The sequence below is a fragment of the Aphelocoma coerulescens genome, chromosome 1 (assembly GCF_041296385.1).
Source record: "Aphelocoma coerulescens isolate FSJ_1873_10779 chromosome 1, UR_Acoe_1.0, whole genome shotgun sequence".
Classification (NCBI taxonomy): domain Eukaryota; kingdom Metazoa; phylum Chordata; class Aves; order Passeriformes; family Corvidae; genus Aphelocoma; species Aphelocoma coerulescens.
The window spans coordinates 77,098,885-77,117,875 of NC_091013.1; the positions used below are offsets into that span (position 1 = coordinate 77,098,885).

General features: G+C 40.8%; 1 protein-coding gene across 3 annotated transcripts; it reads right to left on the bottom strand.

Moving 5' to 3' along the window:
* Window positions 1–1,522: 1,522 nt before the first annotated feature.
* On the bottom strand, window positions 1,523–18,763 carry FDX1 (ferredoxin 1). Of its 3 annotated transcripts, none has more exons than XR_011150732.1 (5): window positions 18,499–18,763; window positions 12,632–12,756; window positions 9,159–9,288; window positions 2,189–4,626; window positions 1,523–1,764 (listed from the first exon to the last, which is right to left on the bottom strand). XR_011150732.1 is itself a non-coding variant. In XM_069014208.1 (4 exons), the coding sequence occupies exons 1-4, from the start codon at window positions 18,666–18,668 to the stop codon at window positions 4,512–4,514; spliced, it is 540 nt and encodes a 179-aa protein (XP_068870309.1). In that variant the 5' UTR covers window positions 18,669–18,763; the 3' UTR covers window positions 1,523–4,511. The 3 variants fall into 3 exon arrangements, 1 of the variants encoding a protein (XP_068870309.1); XR_011150731.1 differs by having other exon boundaries at window positions 1,523–1,886; XM_069014208.1 differs by having other exon boundaries at window positions 1,523–4,626.
* Window positions 18,764–18,991: the final 228 nt, after the last annotated feature.

Below are 18,991 nucleotides of genomic sequence, written 5' to 3' on the forward strand. Positions count from 1 at the left end.
GCTTGGACGAGCACAATAAATCAACAGCTTTTTGATGAAGAGTTGAAGCTGCAAATGCTAAACCACTGTTGGCGAGAAATTACTCTAATTTAAAGACATTTTGAAATCTGGACTACTTCACATCAAAAACCCCTGGTTAACTCCATAAAAAGCAAGTGGTGGCCAGTAGATTAGAAAGTAAATTTCAGGGTTACTTTTCATGCCATCATTTACACTTTTAATGCCTGTTTATGGATGGGCTGTGCCCCTTGTCACTCTCCTGGCAGCACAACGGGGAGAGAAAGCACCAAGGCACTGCAGGCCACAGCAGCACATGGATCTACACAGCCACCCAGAGGCCACAGCCCCTGCCACAATACAGGAAATTCCTACTCTTGCACCTTTTCAGAGCACTTGAGGAGAAATCATCTCAAGCAGCTGCACTCTTCCCAATGTTTTCTACTATTTGGTAACTCAGTGACTCAGCTTGAGCATCTCTTCTCCTTTAAAGAATGATTTCTCCTTTTTTCTCCCGAGGAATAAGGATTTTTTTGTATACCCTGTTTTTGTATACCACATTGTCCCTTGCAAGGGCAAAATACAGGCTGTAGAAAATCTCCTCCACACTCTAGCCTGGACCTGCAAGCAGGACAAGCACTGCCTCATCACTGCAGCTTTTTCGGACGTGGCCTTTTCAACCTGCCTCCAACCAGGATGTGAATTAGGTTTGGACATGGCTGTGTTAAATCTTTTGGAGCCCCACAGTAAAAAAATAATGAAATTTCAAGATTTAGTTTTTGTCTGAGAAGCCACCAACTGCCTACAGAACTTGCCTTTTTCTCTCTCACGACAGCTTGCAGTCCAGATAATGGGAACTTCTCCTGACCTAGCAAGATGGGGTGGTGTGGAAATGCAAGGCACACCCTTTTTTCCCCTTCAGACCACACAAACACCCAAACTTCACACAGGTGAGACTGCGGGCTTGGGCCCTACTGCAGTTTGAGGGGGTGGAGGGAAGGGACACAGTCTAGAGCCACAGACGAGCTCCTCTCCACTCTTGAAAAGGCAGAGGGATGTTTTTGGCCTTGTTCACAAACAACCCAATCCAAAGGACCTTTTTACCCACAAGCAACAGAAGACAAGTGCAACCCACCACTCCCCCAATGCTTGTGAAGTGAAAGGTCTGTACCAGCCCCAGACTTTGAGTATGCTTCTAAAGTTTAGTTTGCAACACAAAGGAAACAACGTCAGTTTTGAATTGCTCCTCGTTTTTGAGGGGGGGGAGAGACAGAAGAAACCCACTCACCCCATCTTTTAGCAGAGCAAGGAATGGTTTTAGAAAGCAAATTACCTGTAATTTTTATTTGGACAGGGAAGACAATATGTATTCAATTAATACTGATACTATAATTGTGTGTCACTGCACAAGAATTCATACTTACACTTAAACATGCACCGTTAATGGGCATGTTCCATTTTTCACCCAGAAATACATCCAGTAGCTTGGAGAAGAAGGAAAGAAAAATCCATAAAACAAGAGGTGTCAGAAAGAGGTTAAAAATAAGATTTATTTGCAAATCATTTTGACAATAAACTAGTATCTCTGAGCTGTGAATTTTGGGGACTACAAGTCAGTTCCTTTGTGTTCTGAGATTTCCATTTGCATGCAATATGGGATACCTCTAGAATTCAAAATGAACTTCGAAGTGTCCTTTTTTGCCTTGCTGTGCTGAGTAATTCATTCCACAGGCACGCTATAGGAGAGTCAGTCTTTGTAATGAGAAGCTGTCACAGGAAACGCACAACAAAACAACCTTGGCTTAGAAAGAAAACTCACTTGGGAGCTGTTTCACATTTGTTTAACACAGTGTTAAGCACTTCAAGATTCCCACTAGAAGTACCTGGTGCTGTATGAAAAAAAACCCAAATAACCCAATTAAAAAAAAAACCCATAAACCTAAAACAAACCCCAAGAAGACCCCAAAACTCAATAAATATCAACATCTACCCCTAAACCTCACAGCTATACTTAAAACCTCAGATTTCTTTCTGATGTACGAACGCACAGCACATCTGGTTATGACCCAAGTTCCCTCTCTTGGAAGCTGATGAGCTGTCTCATGTAAAAAAAACCCAAACCCTCAAGATTTAATAGTAATAACTGTATATAAATGAGCCCAGGACAAAGGCAATACAAAGTGAGATTTACCTTAATGTCTGTGTGAAGGCAACCTCTAAGTCATGGTTAGAGTCACAGCAGCAGAAGAGGAAGACAGCAGCATCTTCAGAACATTTCGTCAGTTTATGCCCACCCTTCTCCCTGACCTTCTACTCTATGCCCTTCATAAAGCCTGAAAACTTTAATTCTGAAGTCTTAGTTTGAATCAGATGACATCCAAAGTGTATTCTGAAACCCCTACATGATTAAGTTTTGAGCAGACCACAATTAGTGTATCTTGCATTAGGGCAAAGCTGAAAGGTAACTCAGAAAGAAATGAGGTAACTCAGGAAATAAAAGAATCTGATCCACATCTATTTTCAATACAGTTCTAGAAAATACTAATTCTTAACAACAAAGAAGGACTTTTTTTTGTCCTCTTTATGAAGCTCAAAATAATCCCAATATTTGACACTGGAAAAATAATTTTTTTCCCATCCCATACATATAATAATGCAAGAAAAGATGTCCAGATGTCATTGTTACCAGTTCAAACAAAGCATTAATGAATTCATTAGATCATTCAAATGTAAACAAACAGTTTATATATATAGAAAAATGCCCAAACAATCAGAAGGTAACAACTACTGGTGATAACCAGTTCATATAAGTATTTATGTAAAGGTGGAGAGAGTAATAGTCTTAGAAACATTATTTTATTTGGGCTACTTTAGGAAGACTAAAACAATATTGAACTGAAAGCTCTTCATCATCAATCCAGACACCATCTCCCCACAGGGGTTTCCCTATACCTTCTGAGGAACCTAGGCCATTTTTATGAAACAAATATACTTGGTAATTTCACATCAACCATTACTGAAATGATCCTGAGAGCAAAGCCCAGAATCTAGCAATCTCTTCAAGCTGAACACCCTACCTAACATCAGACTACCTCCTGCACAAGCTCACAACTAAAAAGGGATAAAGATTTCAGAACAAATCTGATTTTGACAAACACTGCCCTGTTCAATCCCAACTCAGCCATCTTCAGAGTACAGTAAGAGTTTGTGATGGGTAAATTGTAAATCCAGTTGCTATGTTCTCTCCAAGGATTCACTCTTCTAAGCCCTGTCTATTCCAGTATTTGTGGTGTAGTTAAATGTACATACTGTTGAGGTTTACCAACATCTGATTTGGGCCATTGTTAAGCTGCAGGTGCCAAGATCCTGCATCAGCCTGTCCTGGTTTCACCTGGGAGAGAGCTAATTTTCTTCCCAGCAGCTGGTGCAGTGCTGTTTTGGATTTAGAATCGGAATAATGTTGATAACACACTGGTGTTATAGTGTAAACACGGCTTAGCAACAACTAAGTCAAAGCCTTTTCAGCTTCTCACCCCACCCCACCAATGAGGGGAGCTGGCGGTGCACAAGGAATTGGGAGGGGACAGAGCCAGGACAGCTGACTCCAAGTGACCAAAGGGAGGTCCCAGACTCTGGTGTCATGCTCAAAATACCAACTGAGGCAAAAGCTGGCTGGGGTTCACTGCTCCAAAACTGGCTGGCCATTAGTCATCATGTGGTAGGCAACTGTGTTGTGCCTCACTTGTTTTGTGTATTTTATTTATCATTATTACTGTTGTTTTCCTTTCTGTTTCTGTCCTATTAAATTGTCTTTATCTCAACACATGAATATTTCTTTTTTTTCCCCCCCAAGACTACCCCCCATCCCATTTGGAAGGGGGTTGGGCAGTGGTGGGTGCAAGTGAATGGCTGTGTGGCATTTAGCTGCCTGCTGGGTTAAACCATAACATGGCCCTTAGAACTCATGGGTTTAGCAGTATTTTTGCAAGACAACATTTGCCACATATCTCATTAAGATTCCAAAGTTCAGAAAATTCCTATCCTGAAAATCCACTATTTGCAGAGGAAGTATCATATTTACTGAGAATCCAAACTAGCTCTGAGCACACCATCTTTAATAGCAACACTTCAAAAAGACCCCGTGCAGTCCTACAAGTTCTTTTCTCTTCCACATCCAGGTGTGACACCTAGAAATGCTCAGGGTTTTAGGAAAAGTCCTGTACAAGTGATCCAGTTTTTAAATGTCATTAAATGTTTTGGCAGAATAATGTTATATGAAATCTGTAATACATTTGCTAATGTTTATAATCCAATGATTACTTATAAGAAGTATTATTGCATTTTAAGCGTAAAAATATAAGAGGTTCTATAAAGAAAATTAAAATAGCATTAATCTAATATTGATAGTCATATAAAATAACTCACAATTATGTAAGTTTCCATATTTAATTACACATTTAAAAATAAGTTATAAAAATAATTAAGCTTCTTTAAAACCCCTAGGATATTTTCTTTTAGGAGTTTTTACTCATATCTACTGATTGTCTAGCATCAGCCACAGCTTCTGGTACTCGAACAGTCATATCATTCATTGATTTCTTCAAGCAGATTTGGCAGCCTAAACGTGATCTGTGGGGAAACAGGACATTGTTGTTAGTTCTAGCCCACCAGCAATCTAACAGCATTTACCCCCTTATGTGTCCAACACTCAGCCATCCCAAACACACCACAAACCAGAAACAGCCACTCTTGTGCAGGGCCTTAATCAAGCATAGGAGCAAACCATGTGCATCAGTACAAGGATCTGTGTGGCAATCAGTCAGGATTTACAGCCAGACCAGAGCTCAGCACACTGGAAAGTCCTGCACTGAGTAGCTCCTGCTTACTGCGAATGCAGAATATGGGTGACCCTTCCCTTTTCAGTGGGTCACTAACAGGTCAGTCCAGTGCAGGGAGTGATGCTTGATCTCACAAGTGACATTTGGCATCTCTGAAGAGATAAAGGCTTTCATTCAGATTCACTGCCTCAGAAAAAGCAAAGCCTAACCACTCCCCCATCCAGGGTTCAATGTTCTCAAACTAAAAAACTCAAAATTGGGTTTAAGCCAGACAAGTAAGAGTGAAAAGACAAGAAACATAGGAAAGAGAAGGATAAAGTAATCAAGGTACTGGAGCAGATGTCATCCTCCATTTTTAGACCTATCATTCAGCATGAGAAAACCAGATGTTGCACATGAGCAATTAAAATCAGAAGATTTAATACCACAACAAAACTCTGCAGACATCACAAGCTGCTTTTATTGCTGGGATAACTTTAATTCAATGTCCATGCCTCAGTATTTAAGTATAAAATACTAAAGACATCAGCAAGGTTGGGCAATGCTCTGTAGCACCAGTCCCTGGCAAGACACTAGCTAGCTGACAGCCTGTTTGAAGAATGTGAAGTTCCCACACTTTTATCCACCTCTCCATATGCATTTATCTGCATTTGCCTTTTAATTCCAAATGTCATTTCCTATTGCTCAAGAGCACAAAATCCTCGTGCATGTTTTCACAGGCAGGTGATGATACTGCCACATCACTGTAAATAAACCTTACTCCTCACTGTGTTTTCCTGAGTCTTTCACAAGGATGCTCACACTAATTAAAACCTAGCACCATCACCTTTACATCATGCTGATGAGCTTACCAGGCAGCTTAATACTTCTTGTTAAAAGATACGGGTTTTTTTTTAACCAATTACTTATCCTTTACAGGGCCTTTGCTCTTATGCTGTTGCAACTCAAAATTTAGTAAATGATTTCTAGACCTAAGTAAACTGCATAAACTACAAGATCTTTCTTCATCTCAGTGACTTACATGAAGAATTTCCATATCTGCTTCATCCCTCTACAAAAGCTCTATTGAATTCTTTCCTTGCCCATAGTAGACAGTATAGAAAAGCAACAGCCCACAGAATCAGAACAGTCTTCTTCAGTTCCAAATCTCATTTTAAAACGTTGAATCTCATTTTAAAAGTTGGGTTGCCGCCTTCCTATTCCTTTGATGTGGAAACAGTCTCAAACCAACTAATTAAGCCTTCTAGACAGCAGGTCAAAAATGCCATATTGAATGCCAATAGAGCTCCTGGGTGAACGCTACATAGCCATTACTCTTTGTTACCACTCAGTTTATTTACCTGCAGTGATACTACTTCTATGGATACATCAGTTTGAAAGAAGATCACAAAATACGCCAGGACACCCTCTGCAAAGAAACCTTCCAGTACATGGGCAGCCCATAAAATTTGTAGAAATAACAATGCAAAAGAAACTTCACTTTTATGTTATGTTGCTCTATTTTACGTGCACCTTGTACATCACCCACTGGCTCTGTAGACAAAGTTTCCTGTTTCTGATAGGTTAGAAACAAAAATATTTGTCTACTTTTGAAAGCTGTTTCTCAGCTTATTTTCTACTTTAGTATTATTTTAACTTGCCAGGGTTTGCACTCCGCCATCTTACTACTTTCTACTGTTCTGCAGTTAATCAAAACAATTTTATTTTAACCTAATTAATCATTCTTTTCAAAAAACATGAGCTTTCATGGTAGTTGCTGGCTGAAATTTTCCCAGATACAGAGTCACTGACAAGAATAAGCTGTTATGCTTATACCTATGACAGAACATAGAAGTGCATCTCCATTACACAAATTTACATCAGCACAGGAGTCCAGGTAACCTGCAGCAAATACCAGCCACTTGAAGCTCTGTCTTTCAGAAGAGTCATCCTCTCACATATATGGAAGGTCCTTGGCCATAGGGAGAATGTGTGATGCTAGGAAAACCTAACAGAAGTACCAAATACCTTCAGAGGGTCTAAAGCTTAATTTGGTATGAAGAACTTAGAAGGAAAATAGACACATTTAAACAGAGAGCTCTGGCTTGCTTGTTTCCCAGTTCTTCAGCAAACTCTCCTTGCTTTAAACCTTTACTTAAAAGGTAGCCAAAGAAAAAAGGTTTTTATTATATCATATCCCTCCAGAGCTATTTAGGAATTATTTTGGCCCTGAACCTAAAAGTTACTCTTTAGTATGGTAGGTGGCAGCCTTAATAGGCATATGGTTTTTTTCAAAAGTGAAAATGGATTTTTGTGTGACAGGAAAAAGGATAAAACAAAAGAAGCTACAACAAGTTTCTCATAGCTTGACTTCTTTGCCTTTACAACCTCCCATAAATGTTCAGATTTGCCTGAAGTGAGAAAGTGTATTGTCATGTAGAAATTATGAGTACAGGATTCCCTTTACTGATATAAGGAGACAGACAAGTTAATTCAGAGTACTTCTTTGCAGAGTCAAACTCTATGCTATACAGACCACATATAAAGCCTCTGACATCATTGGAAAGATTCTCAAAAACTTCAACAAGCAGTTCCATTGAAACATGAGGCTTATGAAACCTCACAAGGCACAGCTGCCTACTGTTCGTGAGGGCATGTTCTGTGATAAAGGCTACTTGTGCACCAGCAAGTGCAACAGCCCACCTGGAATGGGTCTGTGATAAGGATGTGACACCCTAATTACAAGATGTGTGATGGTGGGGGTGATGCAGAACAGAGGTTTACTTTAGAGTACCACTAGTGTAATCCTAATTTCTATCATCAGTCAGAACACACTTCATGTGAGGAATGAGACAACTCTTTGTAGAAATTAAAACAATTTATTAAAACAGAAAAATTGAAAAATTGCAAAAAAAACCTAACAAAATATAAAAATTTGGGATCCAAGTGGCTCAAGAGGTATGCCCCAGGAGCGCAGGGATTCAGGAACTTAGGCTTAAGGCAGCTCTGAACCTCAGGTAGAGGAAAGAAAAAAAACTTGCAGTCTAGGCTGGTCAAAAAGAAATCTATTTCTAAAAGCCCCTAGAAAGGGGTAGGTTTCTCCAGCACTGCCTTAGCAAGCTGGAGAAGAAGGAAGACTGAGAGATGGGCATGTCTGCTTTTCTCCCTTTTATAGCTTTTGCTCCGCCCACAGTCCGCCCACAGCCCACCCCTTTGGTTCAAGGTGATTGGTGTTTTCCCCTTGACAGACCATCTCTGTCCACCAATGGCTCTTCCTGGTCAGAGGGGTGATATTAGTTGAGATAAGGGTCATGTGCTTATGGGGGCTGGGCTATTTGTTGCAACTGGGGTTTTTAAAATCTGCCTTGAAACCAAGATACAAGTAAAACAAAAAAATACATCCAACACATCTTAAAACACTTGTAAAAGTATACAGTAAACACAGGAAGACCATAAAAACTTGATTAGTGTACCTGGACTGATGGATTGATTTTAACATTCAATTTAAAAATATTAAGCTCAAATTAATTAAAGCACTTAATATGCAAAGACCAAGCACAAATAGGGATTTCATGTATGACACTTCAGGATCACTTTCTCCCAAAAGGGAATCTGGTTTGTGTGCACAAGGAGCACTCTGAAATGAGTCAAAGCATAACAAGTATGTACACTGACATCTCTACACTCTTTGTCCTAGAGAAGGCTTGAAGGAAGGATCTTAGCAATGTACATAAATACCAGAGAGGCTGGAGAAGGTGGACTCTCCATCCTTGGAGATACTCAAAAGCTGTCTGGACATGGTGCTGGGCATCAGATCTAGGTGGTCCTGCTTGAGCAGGGGGTTGGACCAGTTGACCTCAAGAGGTCCCCTCCAACCTCAACCCTTCTGTGATTCTGTGAAAAGAAGATCTGACCAAAACCTAAAATACTAATGTAAACACGTTCATAAAATACATTAACTAGCTACAGACTAACAAGCAACAGAAAACAGAAGGGAAGAGAAACAAGAACAAGAAAATTCACACACAGGACAGCAGTGGCAGAGCTTTCGTGGCAGGAACTGGGTTTAAAGTCGTTCTTTAGTTCTAACATTTCTGCACCAGACCTCTCTGAAGACAAAGTACTGGCAACTGACACTTTTCCGTTACAAAAACAATAGTGACGTCTTTTTAACACAAATTCAGATAAACAACATTTAAACGTGGCAGTCCCATTTGTGTAACAGAATTCAGCTATTCATCAAAAGCTGATTAAGGTGCTCCAAGAATATTGGACTGCCCCATCTGCAAACCTTTCTTCCCATTCTTTGGGGAAGTAATGTAGGCAAGTGTTATGTTGCCTTACGTTTCTGTGAGGCCATATGCCAGGTCCAGCATGTCCATCTCTTCATCAGTAATTGCATCTAGTTTCTCAAATATGTGGTCTTCAAATATTAAATGACAAGTTGAACAGGCTAGCGTTCCTTCACATGCACCTAAAGAAAAATAAATCAAGATAACAGAAAATCCAAGTTTCAAACTGCAGCTGAATTTCAGAAGAAATCCTACATGTGTTTGTCTCATACAAGAAGTCTTGGTTGATTAGCAAAATTAATGTTCCAGATATTCCCGCATTCATATACTTACTCTGCATTCAACTGTTAATAGTATTTCTACAGTTCCTGTAGCATTAAAATTTACTTAAATGCTAAGTAATTAGTTAAAAAATGCTAAGCGATTAGTTAAAATATTTAACTAATTCCCTTTCCACCATTTAAAGGAAGAAAAGCTTCCTACTATAAGAATGCAAAAGCAGACAATGCTGTCAATCAACACTACTTCATTTATTTCCTATGCTGATCCTTCTTATCTCTCTCTTTCCCATGCTTTTGAGGTTTCCTCTAGAAGTTCAACAGCAGAAACCTGCTGCACACAAAAAATTCCTTAGGAGTAGAGAGAGGAGGGATTTTATACTTATTTCTTCTCACTCAACAGAACACTAATTCACAGGAACAAAGGTAGTCAGCCTAGAGAGAGATGGCCTACATGGATTACGAGGTGTTCCAGTACGAGTCAAGGCTCTAACAAGTGCTGGGGTTGAGCAGCACAAGCACCAACTCCACCTACCTGCTACAGCAATTAGGTCATCACAGCACTAAAAGTTAGAAATGCAACAAATTTGTCCCTGTCACTGTATTGGGCTGGCACCAAGTTCTCCACAGTGTTGAAAAAGAAATACGCAACTTCAAGAAGAGGGGGGAAAGCAAAATACCGTGGAGATTACAAACCTCTGGCACTGATTTTAATTGATAGAAGAGAAGCAGACAACACATTGGCCAATCCTCACTTACTTATTTCCAGGGAGAGCAGAACCAAAAATACTGTGACCATATCACCTTTGTAATCACATGGAAATAAGGAAAGCAAAGCTGTATGTATAGCCACTACTATGAAAAGAAATAGTGGAACTCATCATTAGACCACAAGAACCACACAGAAAGCACCATGCTGCTACAGTATCAAAAGCATGTATTCAAAGTGAGCATGACACTGTACTAGAACATTTGATTTCTAAATTATATCACATCTTCAAATACACATGAAAAAGCAGTTTAATTAAAGTGCCAAACATAGAATTTGTCATATCAGCAGTTTAAGCATCCTTAATGTTTGGGAAGCAAGGGAAGGGATGAGGGGGGAAGGAAAGAACACTGACCAGGCTCTTTGAACAGTAGTAGGTCTTTCCACAACTGTAAAACTGGCAATAACAAACAGAGTGCAGCTGAATCATTCAATAGATATGTAACCCTTTATACAAAGATATTTCTATTATCATTAATGCACACGGGATGCCCCCTGGTGATAGAAACAAATAGCAGGATTTACATTTTACTTTTCCCTCATTACTTTTTTCCTGAACACAGAACACACATTTTTACTACATTATTTCTCTGCCCTAGTACAATGTTTCATTATCAAGTGGTTATTAAAATAGGACTAGCACATGTTTTAATTAAAGACTGCTACATTATTCCAAGTTTTCAGTTTGGCTTTTTTATTGACAGCATTGCTTTTTCCCACTTTACCACAATGCTTTAACACAGTGGATATTGACACAGAGAACATTTACTGTAGCATACGAGCAGACCAAACATAAGCCTTAATGAGTCATTTAATAAGTGATACATAAAGCTAGTTGCATTGCAAATTTTTAAGAGAAAATTCTTCTTCCCCAGATATACCCAACTCTAGAGACCTAAGAGCTGTCTCAGATATTAAGTATAAGATTTTAAATATTATCAAAGATTTTATCACTAGCAGTAAAATTTATTTGCACTTAACTAGAACACACATCAAATTTCAAACTGTGCTACAATACTCGGATGCTTTTTTCTCTCACCAATTGCTTCATGTTATGCATTCAGTTCTGAAAATTGTACTACCACTTCCTGCATTATTGTCCTCAGTTGAGGTGTATTCTATTACCATCCTCATGAGCTGTTGAAATCAGGTGGGGCAGTGTTTCCTTGCCTCCTCCCCCCAGACTATCTTGCTGTTAATGGCCCATCATTGTCCCGCTGCATGACTCAGAGAGAACTCCCTCCAGACTATCTTCTGTTAACGAGCCTAATCAACACTTGGCCTCATGACTCATTACCCCATTGTGAGATGCTCCAACCAGAGGGAGGAACCAAGCATCCCATCGTGGATATAACTGGGACTCTGAGCACCAAAGGGACGGGGGTCCCACTGGATTTCCAGAGGACAGGAGCTACACAGCCACCGCTGGACTTTCTGAGGGAGAGCAGACCCCTTCTACTACAGGATCACCACTTCAGAGGATTGCAGCCACCATTCCACCAGACTGCTACCACTACCCTGCCTAATAGGGACTCAGGTTGTATCTTGACTCTGTCAGTGTTTTCTTTTACTTTCTTTTCCTTTTCTTTAATTTCCATTAAATTGTTATTCTGACTTGGTGCCTCTCACTGGTTTGTTTTCAAACTAGCACAATTATTTCTATTAATTTTTCAGCTCATGTTCACATAAATACCTTCCCAAGGTATTTAACTGCCATTACCTAATACCTTTGAGCAACGTGGTCTAGCGGTTTGAGCAATGAGGGCTAGTGGAAGATGCCCATGGGCAGGGGCATTTGAAACAGAACAATCTTTAAGGTCCCTTCCAACCCAAACCATCCTATGGTTCTAACTATGGAAAGTGCAAAAGTTTGAAGAAACAGGGAGATGTTGTAACTTCCTCCTATTTTAATTTTAAACAGAATTCGTGCCAAGTTAGAATTTCACAAGGTCTCCTTTACCCCAGTTCTTTAATAAGAATTAAACTTCTTGCTCTTCCCTGCTAACTGACACAGATTTGGTTGCTTCTTTCACTGTGCACTCCTCTAGCACATACATGATGCTACAAAAAGCCTGGTAATAAATTGAGACAGCATGGCACTACAGAAGTAACCAGACACTGTTAGGAATACACCAGTTTTGTGTTGCCTCCAGAACAGAACCTTTCTGCTCAGAAGAGGTCTGCAGGCAGCATGTTTCAGACTCCACTTTGACAGCCCTCTGTTCACATTCCTTTCTTTAATACTCAAGCCAAGATCTAGGATGTACCCCAAGTATTTTTTTTAAACTTGAACCAAAATATTCTATGCACCTGAAGGAGGAAAAGAAGGGGAGAAAATCCAAATGAAGTACAGCTAGGTTTTATGTATAAATATTCATTTACAGTTGGACTCAATGACCTTAAGGGCCTTTTCCAATCTAAATGAATGAGGAATGTAATTTCTAGACACTGAATAAAACGTTCAGTAAATCTACTTACCAAAACCATCTATGTCTAGATTATTGTCAACAACAACATCCAGCAGTGAATCCCCAGGTTTTCCCTTGGCTGTTAATTTCTCACCATCACGGTTTATGAAATGAACAGTTATTTTATCTTCTGAGCTGAAAAAGAAAATTACAAAATAGAATTAAAGAATTTTAGAATTTTTAGTGCTTCAGAATTGATTGCATACCACTAAAATAATAGCTGATACTGCTACTATCAACTCCAAGGAAAGAGAAACCTAAGTTATTGGTTTTTAAAAGCTGTAACAGGTACAGGCATTTACTGCTGTACATTGAACAAAACCCATGAAAAGTAAAAAAAAAAAAAACCCTTAGTGGGTGTTTTGTCACTACAAGCTATAAGGGATCCAGATGTTTTGCCTTTCACCAAACACAATCAAATTATTTTAGGCACAATATTTGTATTTTTAACAAATAAAGGAGCTTATTTTAAATGTTTTTCTCCCCACCTTTCTGTGAACTCTGGCTTTGGATTTACGAACTTTTTGTTGTTCTCATCATTATTATCTAGGATAAATTCTAAACTTTCCCATTTCTGCTTACAGTTTTAGACATTTTACTTTATTAATTCCAAGATTTAGTTCTTCTCTCCTCCCACAAATGGAAATACTCCAAAAGCATTCTCCTGGTTTTATGCACAGATTCTCTTAGGAGCTCATCTTGTAAATATTAATTCTAGTGAAGTATAAAGTTTTTACATGGGTTTCAAAGAAAGAAGGTTTTATATTTCTTTGCTTTTCAAACAATTTTTTTCAAACGAGAAATACATATCAAAGTCTGCACAAAAATATCTTAAGACTAAAGCTTTTAACATGCAAAAAATTTATTTTTTTGCATTCCATATTATTTTGTTTCACACCCAAATTAAAGGAAAGCTTTAAATATACTAATGCAATACAGCACGTTCAATTTTAAACAGACAATTTTCTTTCCTACAGTAAGTGAGCAAAACAAAAACTTGTTGGATGGACAGTGAAGAATCTGCCAAGAGATGACAGATACAAATAGAACAACCAAAAAGCTAAATCAAAAATTTATGTTTCCATGTGAAATCCATGTTTAAGAACTGCATGCTCCATACTACCCATACTCTTCTTAGTAACTGTGGGCCTTGAGTGATTAATATATGACAAATATGCAAACTTGAAAATCAAGTCACCCCCTGGAAAACTCTAACCAGTACATCTGAATATTAAAGGAAAAATTTGAAAGTGGCCATGCTGAAACATCAGTGAACAAATTACTTTTATAACTGGCTGTAAACGAATATGTGTTTTTAGCAATCTGAGTCCTAGCTTGTTATACAAGAACAATAAATGTTTGTTGCTGTAGACTTCATACCTTGCCACAACTTTTAAGTTCCATTGGCAGCAGTGTGCTTCATGATGATTCATTATGATGTCATGATCAATTCTTTTCCTATCATCCCTCAGTCCACTCTCCAGAAGGCAGCCACAAGCTACTATTAACTATAAATTCATTCTAAAACTATAAGTGATAGTGGAGAGCTGACCTTGCTGACCTGCAGAATGCAATTGAAGTGTGTACTATAAAAAAATTCAGAAATCTTAAAGATGTATCTTTACAGAACGTGATTTATGTTGCACAGTCACCTGCGATATCTGAGGACCACCAGCAAACCATTCTGTGGGGGTTGAAGAAACCACTCTGCTTTTCATTTTGCTCCTCTGCTATGCTAACACCTCCCACAACAGAACCAAGGAAACAAGAACCCACTTAGATAAACTAGTACAAAATTCACCACCTCCTCTGGGAGTTTACAACTGATGGGTTTAGACTGCATCTGGAAAGGTATAGATTCACATTTTGAGAGCCTAAGTAAAAGTCTGATGGTGTAATTTTAAACTGCTTCAAAAAGCCCCTCCAGAGCTCAAAGTACACTCACCTTTGCCGAAATATTTCTGTCAACATGACAAACACAACCCTGACAGGAGACTCAGGTAACGTGTACTTGCATTTCTGGGCATGCTCTGCCCAAGGTATAGACATGGCAAGTACTAAATATTTATTCCAACATCCTAAACATACTCTTTATTATAGGATTAGGCAATCACAGGTACCATGAACCAAACAGCAACATGTCTGGGCACCCATTAGGTCCCTGGAACTTTTGTAAATGACAAGTCAACTCCCTCCCAGTTTTCAAAACACACTTGAAGCTGTCTTCACCCGTGGTTACACTTGAATCTGATAAAACACCACAGTGTCACACGGGGAACAGCCCCACCCCTGCTCCTTTGTTCCTTGTCTCTCCAGCGCTCACAATGCCCTGAAATAAACTCGGTGTAGGAATGCACTGGCTGAAAGCCAAACTTCACAGGTCAATAACCCCCAGATGTTAGAACCAGCAGGGTCAGATTTGACCCTTAGATGAAATCTACACCAATTTAGAATGGCTGCGTTACTGCAACTTTATGCTGCAATAACACAATCTAGGTTTCATGGTCAGATTGATTTAATCTCTTTACAGTATAAAAATGTGGATTCGGGTGGTCCCCACTCCAAATCACCCTGCCATCATCCTTACACCAGTTTTACCACAAGTCAACTCCTTTTGCTAATCCGGCTGCAAATCAGCCATAAAACCAAAGTAGACATAACTGGACCAGAAAGCAAAATTGCTAAAGTGCCACTGCCCACAACAAAAACAAGAAAAGAGCAGTGGGATGCCCTTTTCAGTAGGGACAATCTGGTATTTGCTTCAGCCAGTTGTGGACCTGCACTGTGGCTGTGCATGTTTCATGGTGTGGCATTTAGCAAGGGGACAGACTGAAGTGTCACCACCAGGTCACTGACTTTTGTTAAAAACTGATACAGTGATTAATCTTTCAAAAGGACCTAATCCACCCTGATTTATAATTGAAACTAAAATTTATTTATTTGTGTAAAGTTAGATCTAGCCTCCTTAAGTCTTTCAGTAGATCCATTTTTTTGCTATTGCCACCTTCTATCACTCTTCACATAGCCAAAATATTTTTTTTAAAAATCACTAGTGCTTTACTTGGTGGTGAAAACACTTTCAGAAGCGTGTGTATGTAATAATCAGGTTAGTCAGACATTCAAAACACACACTGAGCCAATCTTTTCAATGGCTGGGGGATACCATTAAAAAAAATAAAAATCTCATCTGCATGAAACAGTATTTAGGCTTTATAAATTTCAAATAACATGGTTTTTATCCACCCAGACATTGTCTGCATCAAGAAAAACAACTATCCAAATACCAACATGCTGCGAACTAGTCACAGGCAATTAACACGAAACATGTGCCAGGTCCATGCAAGTATGAATAACCTCAGGATTATCAGGAAGAACACAATTTATATTGTGTTATCTGCATGAAGCATAAATATCCCAATTTATGCTCAGAAAAATCCTTTTCACCAGATGTAAAATACAACTAATATCTTCATATGGTTGCCACAGTACTATCAGCATTTTTTATCAAGCTTCACAAGGATACTCTAAATTAAGCACACTGCAAAGGCACAGAGGAGCACCAGAAAACTGTAAATGCTGTTAGTTGTTCCTCCCAAGCAAATAATAGCAAATACTGCAAAAATCTCGACAGCTACTTCTTCCCCCTTAAAAAAATTATCCTTTTGAATCTTCAGCTATTTCTTCCAAGTTAAGAATCACCTCTTACATTCCTCCAAACAAAACATAACAACTTTAGCCTGGTATTGCACATGGTGAGACCAGCTCTGTTATTCTCAGATCTTTTAATAACTAGCAAATCCAACAGCACTAATTGCCTGAGGAGTTCCATGAATTAAACTATTATACTGGCCTCAATTAACAGAGGTTATAAATCTGAACTAAGCTTTAAAGCATACAATTATTATGCTGTGCACCAAAACCATTGTACAGCTAAGCAGACTGGTATAAAAGAATTCTGAAATAACTACATTTCAGCATGAAATTAAAAGGAAGGATACGGGATAAAAAAGGAGCAAGAGAAAGGAGGAAATGGAAATGAAAACATAATGCCTGATGCTCCACTGAAACCCTTGAAAACCTCTGCTCACAGGAATCACCTCAGGTAATGTTTAGTACAGTGAGGTCGTCATCCTCTAGACACAAATACAGCTAATTTTACACACATGAACAATGATGCATCTTTTTACTGGAATAACACTGGCTGATTATATAAAGGTCAGGAACTGTGTCTCAAATATGATGCCCAGAGAAAGTAACTTATGCATAAATGGAGAAAACAATAATATACAAGAATTTTCCTTTTCTCCCAACTCACTCAGCCAGGTTGTGACACTGAGTATATAAACAACATTGGAAATACTTGTTTGCATAAGCTTTTTTGCTGGTGTGCTTGCAAAACGAACGTAAGTAAATTCCATTCTGTATTCAGCCTGTTTGTGAAAGACATGAGGGGATTACAGGTCTTACATTACTATTAGGTAAGGAAATGCTTTCCCTTTATAGAATTCTTTTTTCAATGATTTTAATAACTTTAAAAAAAAAAAACCCTGTCAATACTTCACAAAGACATCTCTATATTTTTAATTAAAAACTGCAAAGCAGGGATCTCAAAATCAACTGATTACCAGCACGATCGCTCAGAGAAGAGATCTGACTAGCAAATTCATCTCATATGGGAGTCCTAGGCTAGAAAAGTCTCTCTCTCTCTCCATACTAAATTATCTGCTGGAGCAAAGTCAAAGATCACCTACAGGAGAGTTTAAAAGCAAACTTTTGAGACAGTTTTGATGTCGAAGGCATTATCTCAACCTTGTGGAAACAGGCCAGGCTACACCCCTGATGCTGGACTGCTGACTGTGGGTCCTGTTCCAAGTCAAGAAAACTTCTGTGGCAACCAAGTACATCAGGCTTTTAAAACTTCTGCATTTTAAATACTTAAAGTTAGCTGTAAACTCTGACCTATCTTTGAATATACAAACTACATGCCAGGAGGCTGTGCATATATAGTCTGTGACTACATGTAATAAGCATCAAAACTACAGCTGTGGACTGTAGAATATTTAATGCCCACAGATGTAAAGCATTCTGAAACACCTACTCATACATACTGGTGAGGAGAGGAGGAGCTCTGCACATTTAGATCTGACCACAGAATCAATTAGGTTGGAAAAGACCTCTGAAATCATCAAGTCCAAGCTATTACCAAACATGATCACGTCAGCTAGACCATGGCACTGTCACGCCCAGTCTTTCCATAAAGAAAGATGTAAAAGTGCTCTTCAGTACAGAAGAACTATACCAAAGGCAGAAGAGACTTTAAGTATGAGGATCTCTCTGATATGTACTGTACTTTTACCACAAGCCCAGCCAGACTTTCGGGGGGGGGGGGGGGGGCGGGGAACAACAAAAAACCAAAAAAACAGGAAAAAGTGCAAGTTTAATAAGGTCATAATCTCTTAGAAAACTAGTCTGAGCATGAGGAGCCCTGGTTTAGCGTCCATAGCGTTACAAGCCATTTCAACGGAGTTCCAGGTCACACCGACCCTGAGCCTCACCCGCGCCCGGTGCGGGCGTCGCCCCAGCCGACCCGCAGCGCCGGCACAGCCCTACGGGGCACAGCTCGGGGGAAGGGCCCCCCTGGAGCGGCACTGCCAAGCAGCCGCCGGCGGGACAGCGAGAGCAGGAGCCGTGAGGGGCGGAGGGGGCCGGGACCAGCCAGGGGCACCGCGGGAAGGTCACCCCGCGCTAGCCCGGCTCGGGCGGCCCGTGCCACAGGCAGCCGCTGGCTGCCCTCAGCGCCGAGGCCCGACGGCCCGGCTCCTCCGGACCGCCACCCCGGGGAGCCCGCCCGGCGCCTCCCGGCCGCGACCCCCTTACCTGAGCACAGCCCGGGCAGAGAGGCTGAACGGCCGCGCTGTCCTCCCGGCAGCGGCGGCGCTGGCGGAGCCCGGCCTCGGCCCAGCTGCCGGCGAGGTGGAGGAGAAAAGCCAGCGGCGGGAGGAAGCGGCGGCGGCCCGGAGGAGCCGCGCCGGCCCCGGCGTGGCCATGGCGGCGGGACGGGAGCGCTGGGGCTCGGGGCGGGGGCAAAGTCCCGCCGCTTACGCCCGCGGCGCGCGCGGCGGCGATTCTCGCAGCCGTTTACGCAGTGCGCGGCCCGCCCCCGCCGGCGTGACCGCGGGGTTACGCAAAGTGCGGAGGGGCGGGGCGCCGCGGGAGAGGCGCGGGGCGGGGCCCGCGCGAGGGCCGTCCCCCCCCGCTGCTGCCCTCGTGCTGACCCGCACCGCCTCCGCATCCCGGCGCCGGCTCCCGTGTTCCGAGGGAGCGGCGTCGTGGAGCCCCGCATGTGCTGACCGCCTGCCCGGCTGGGTCC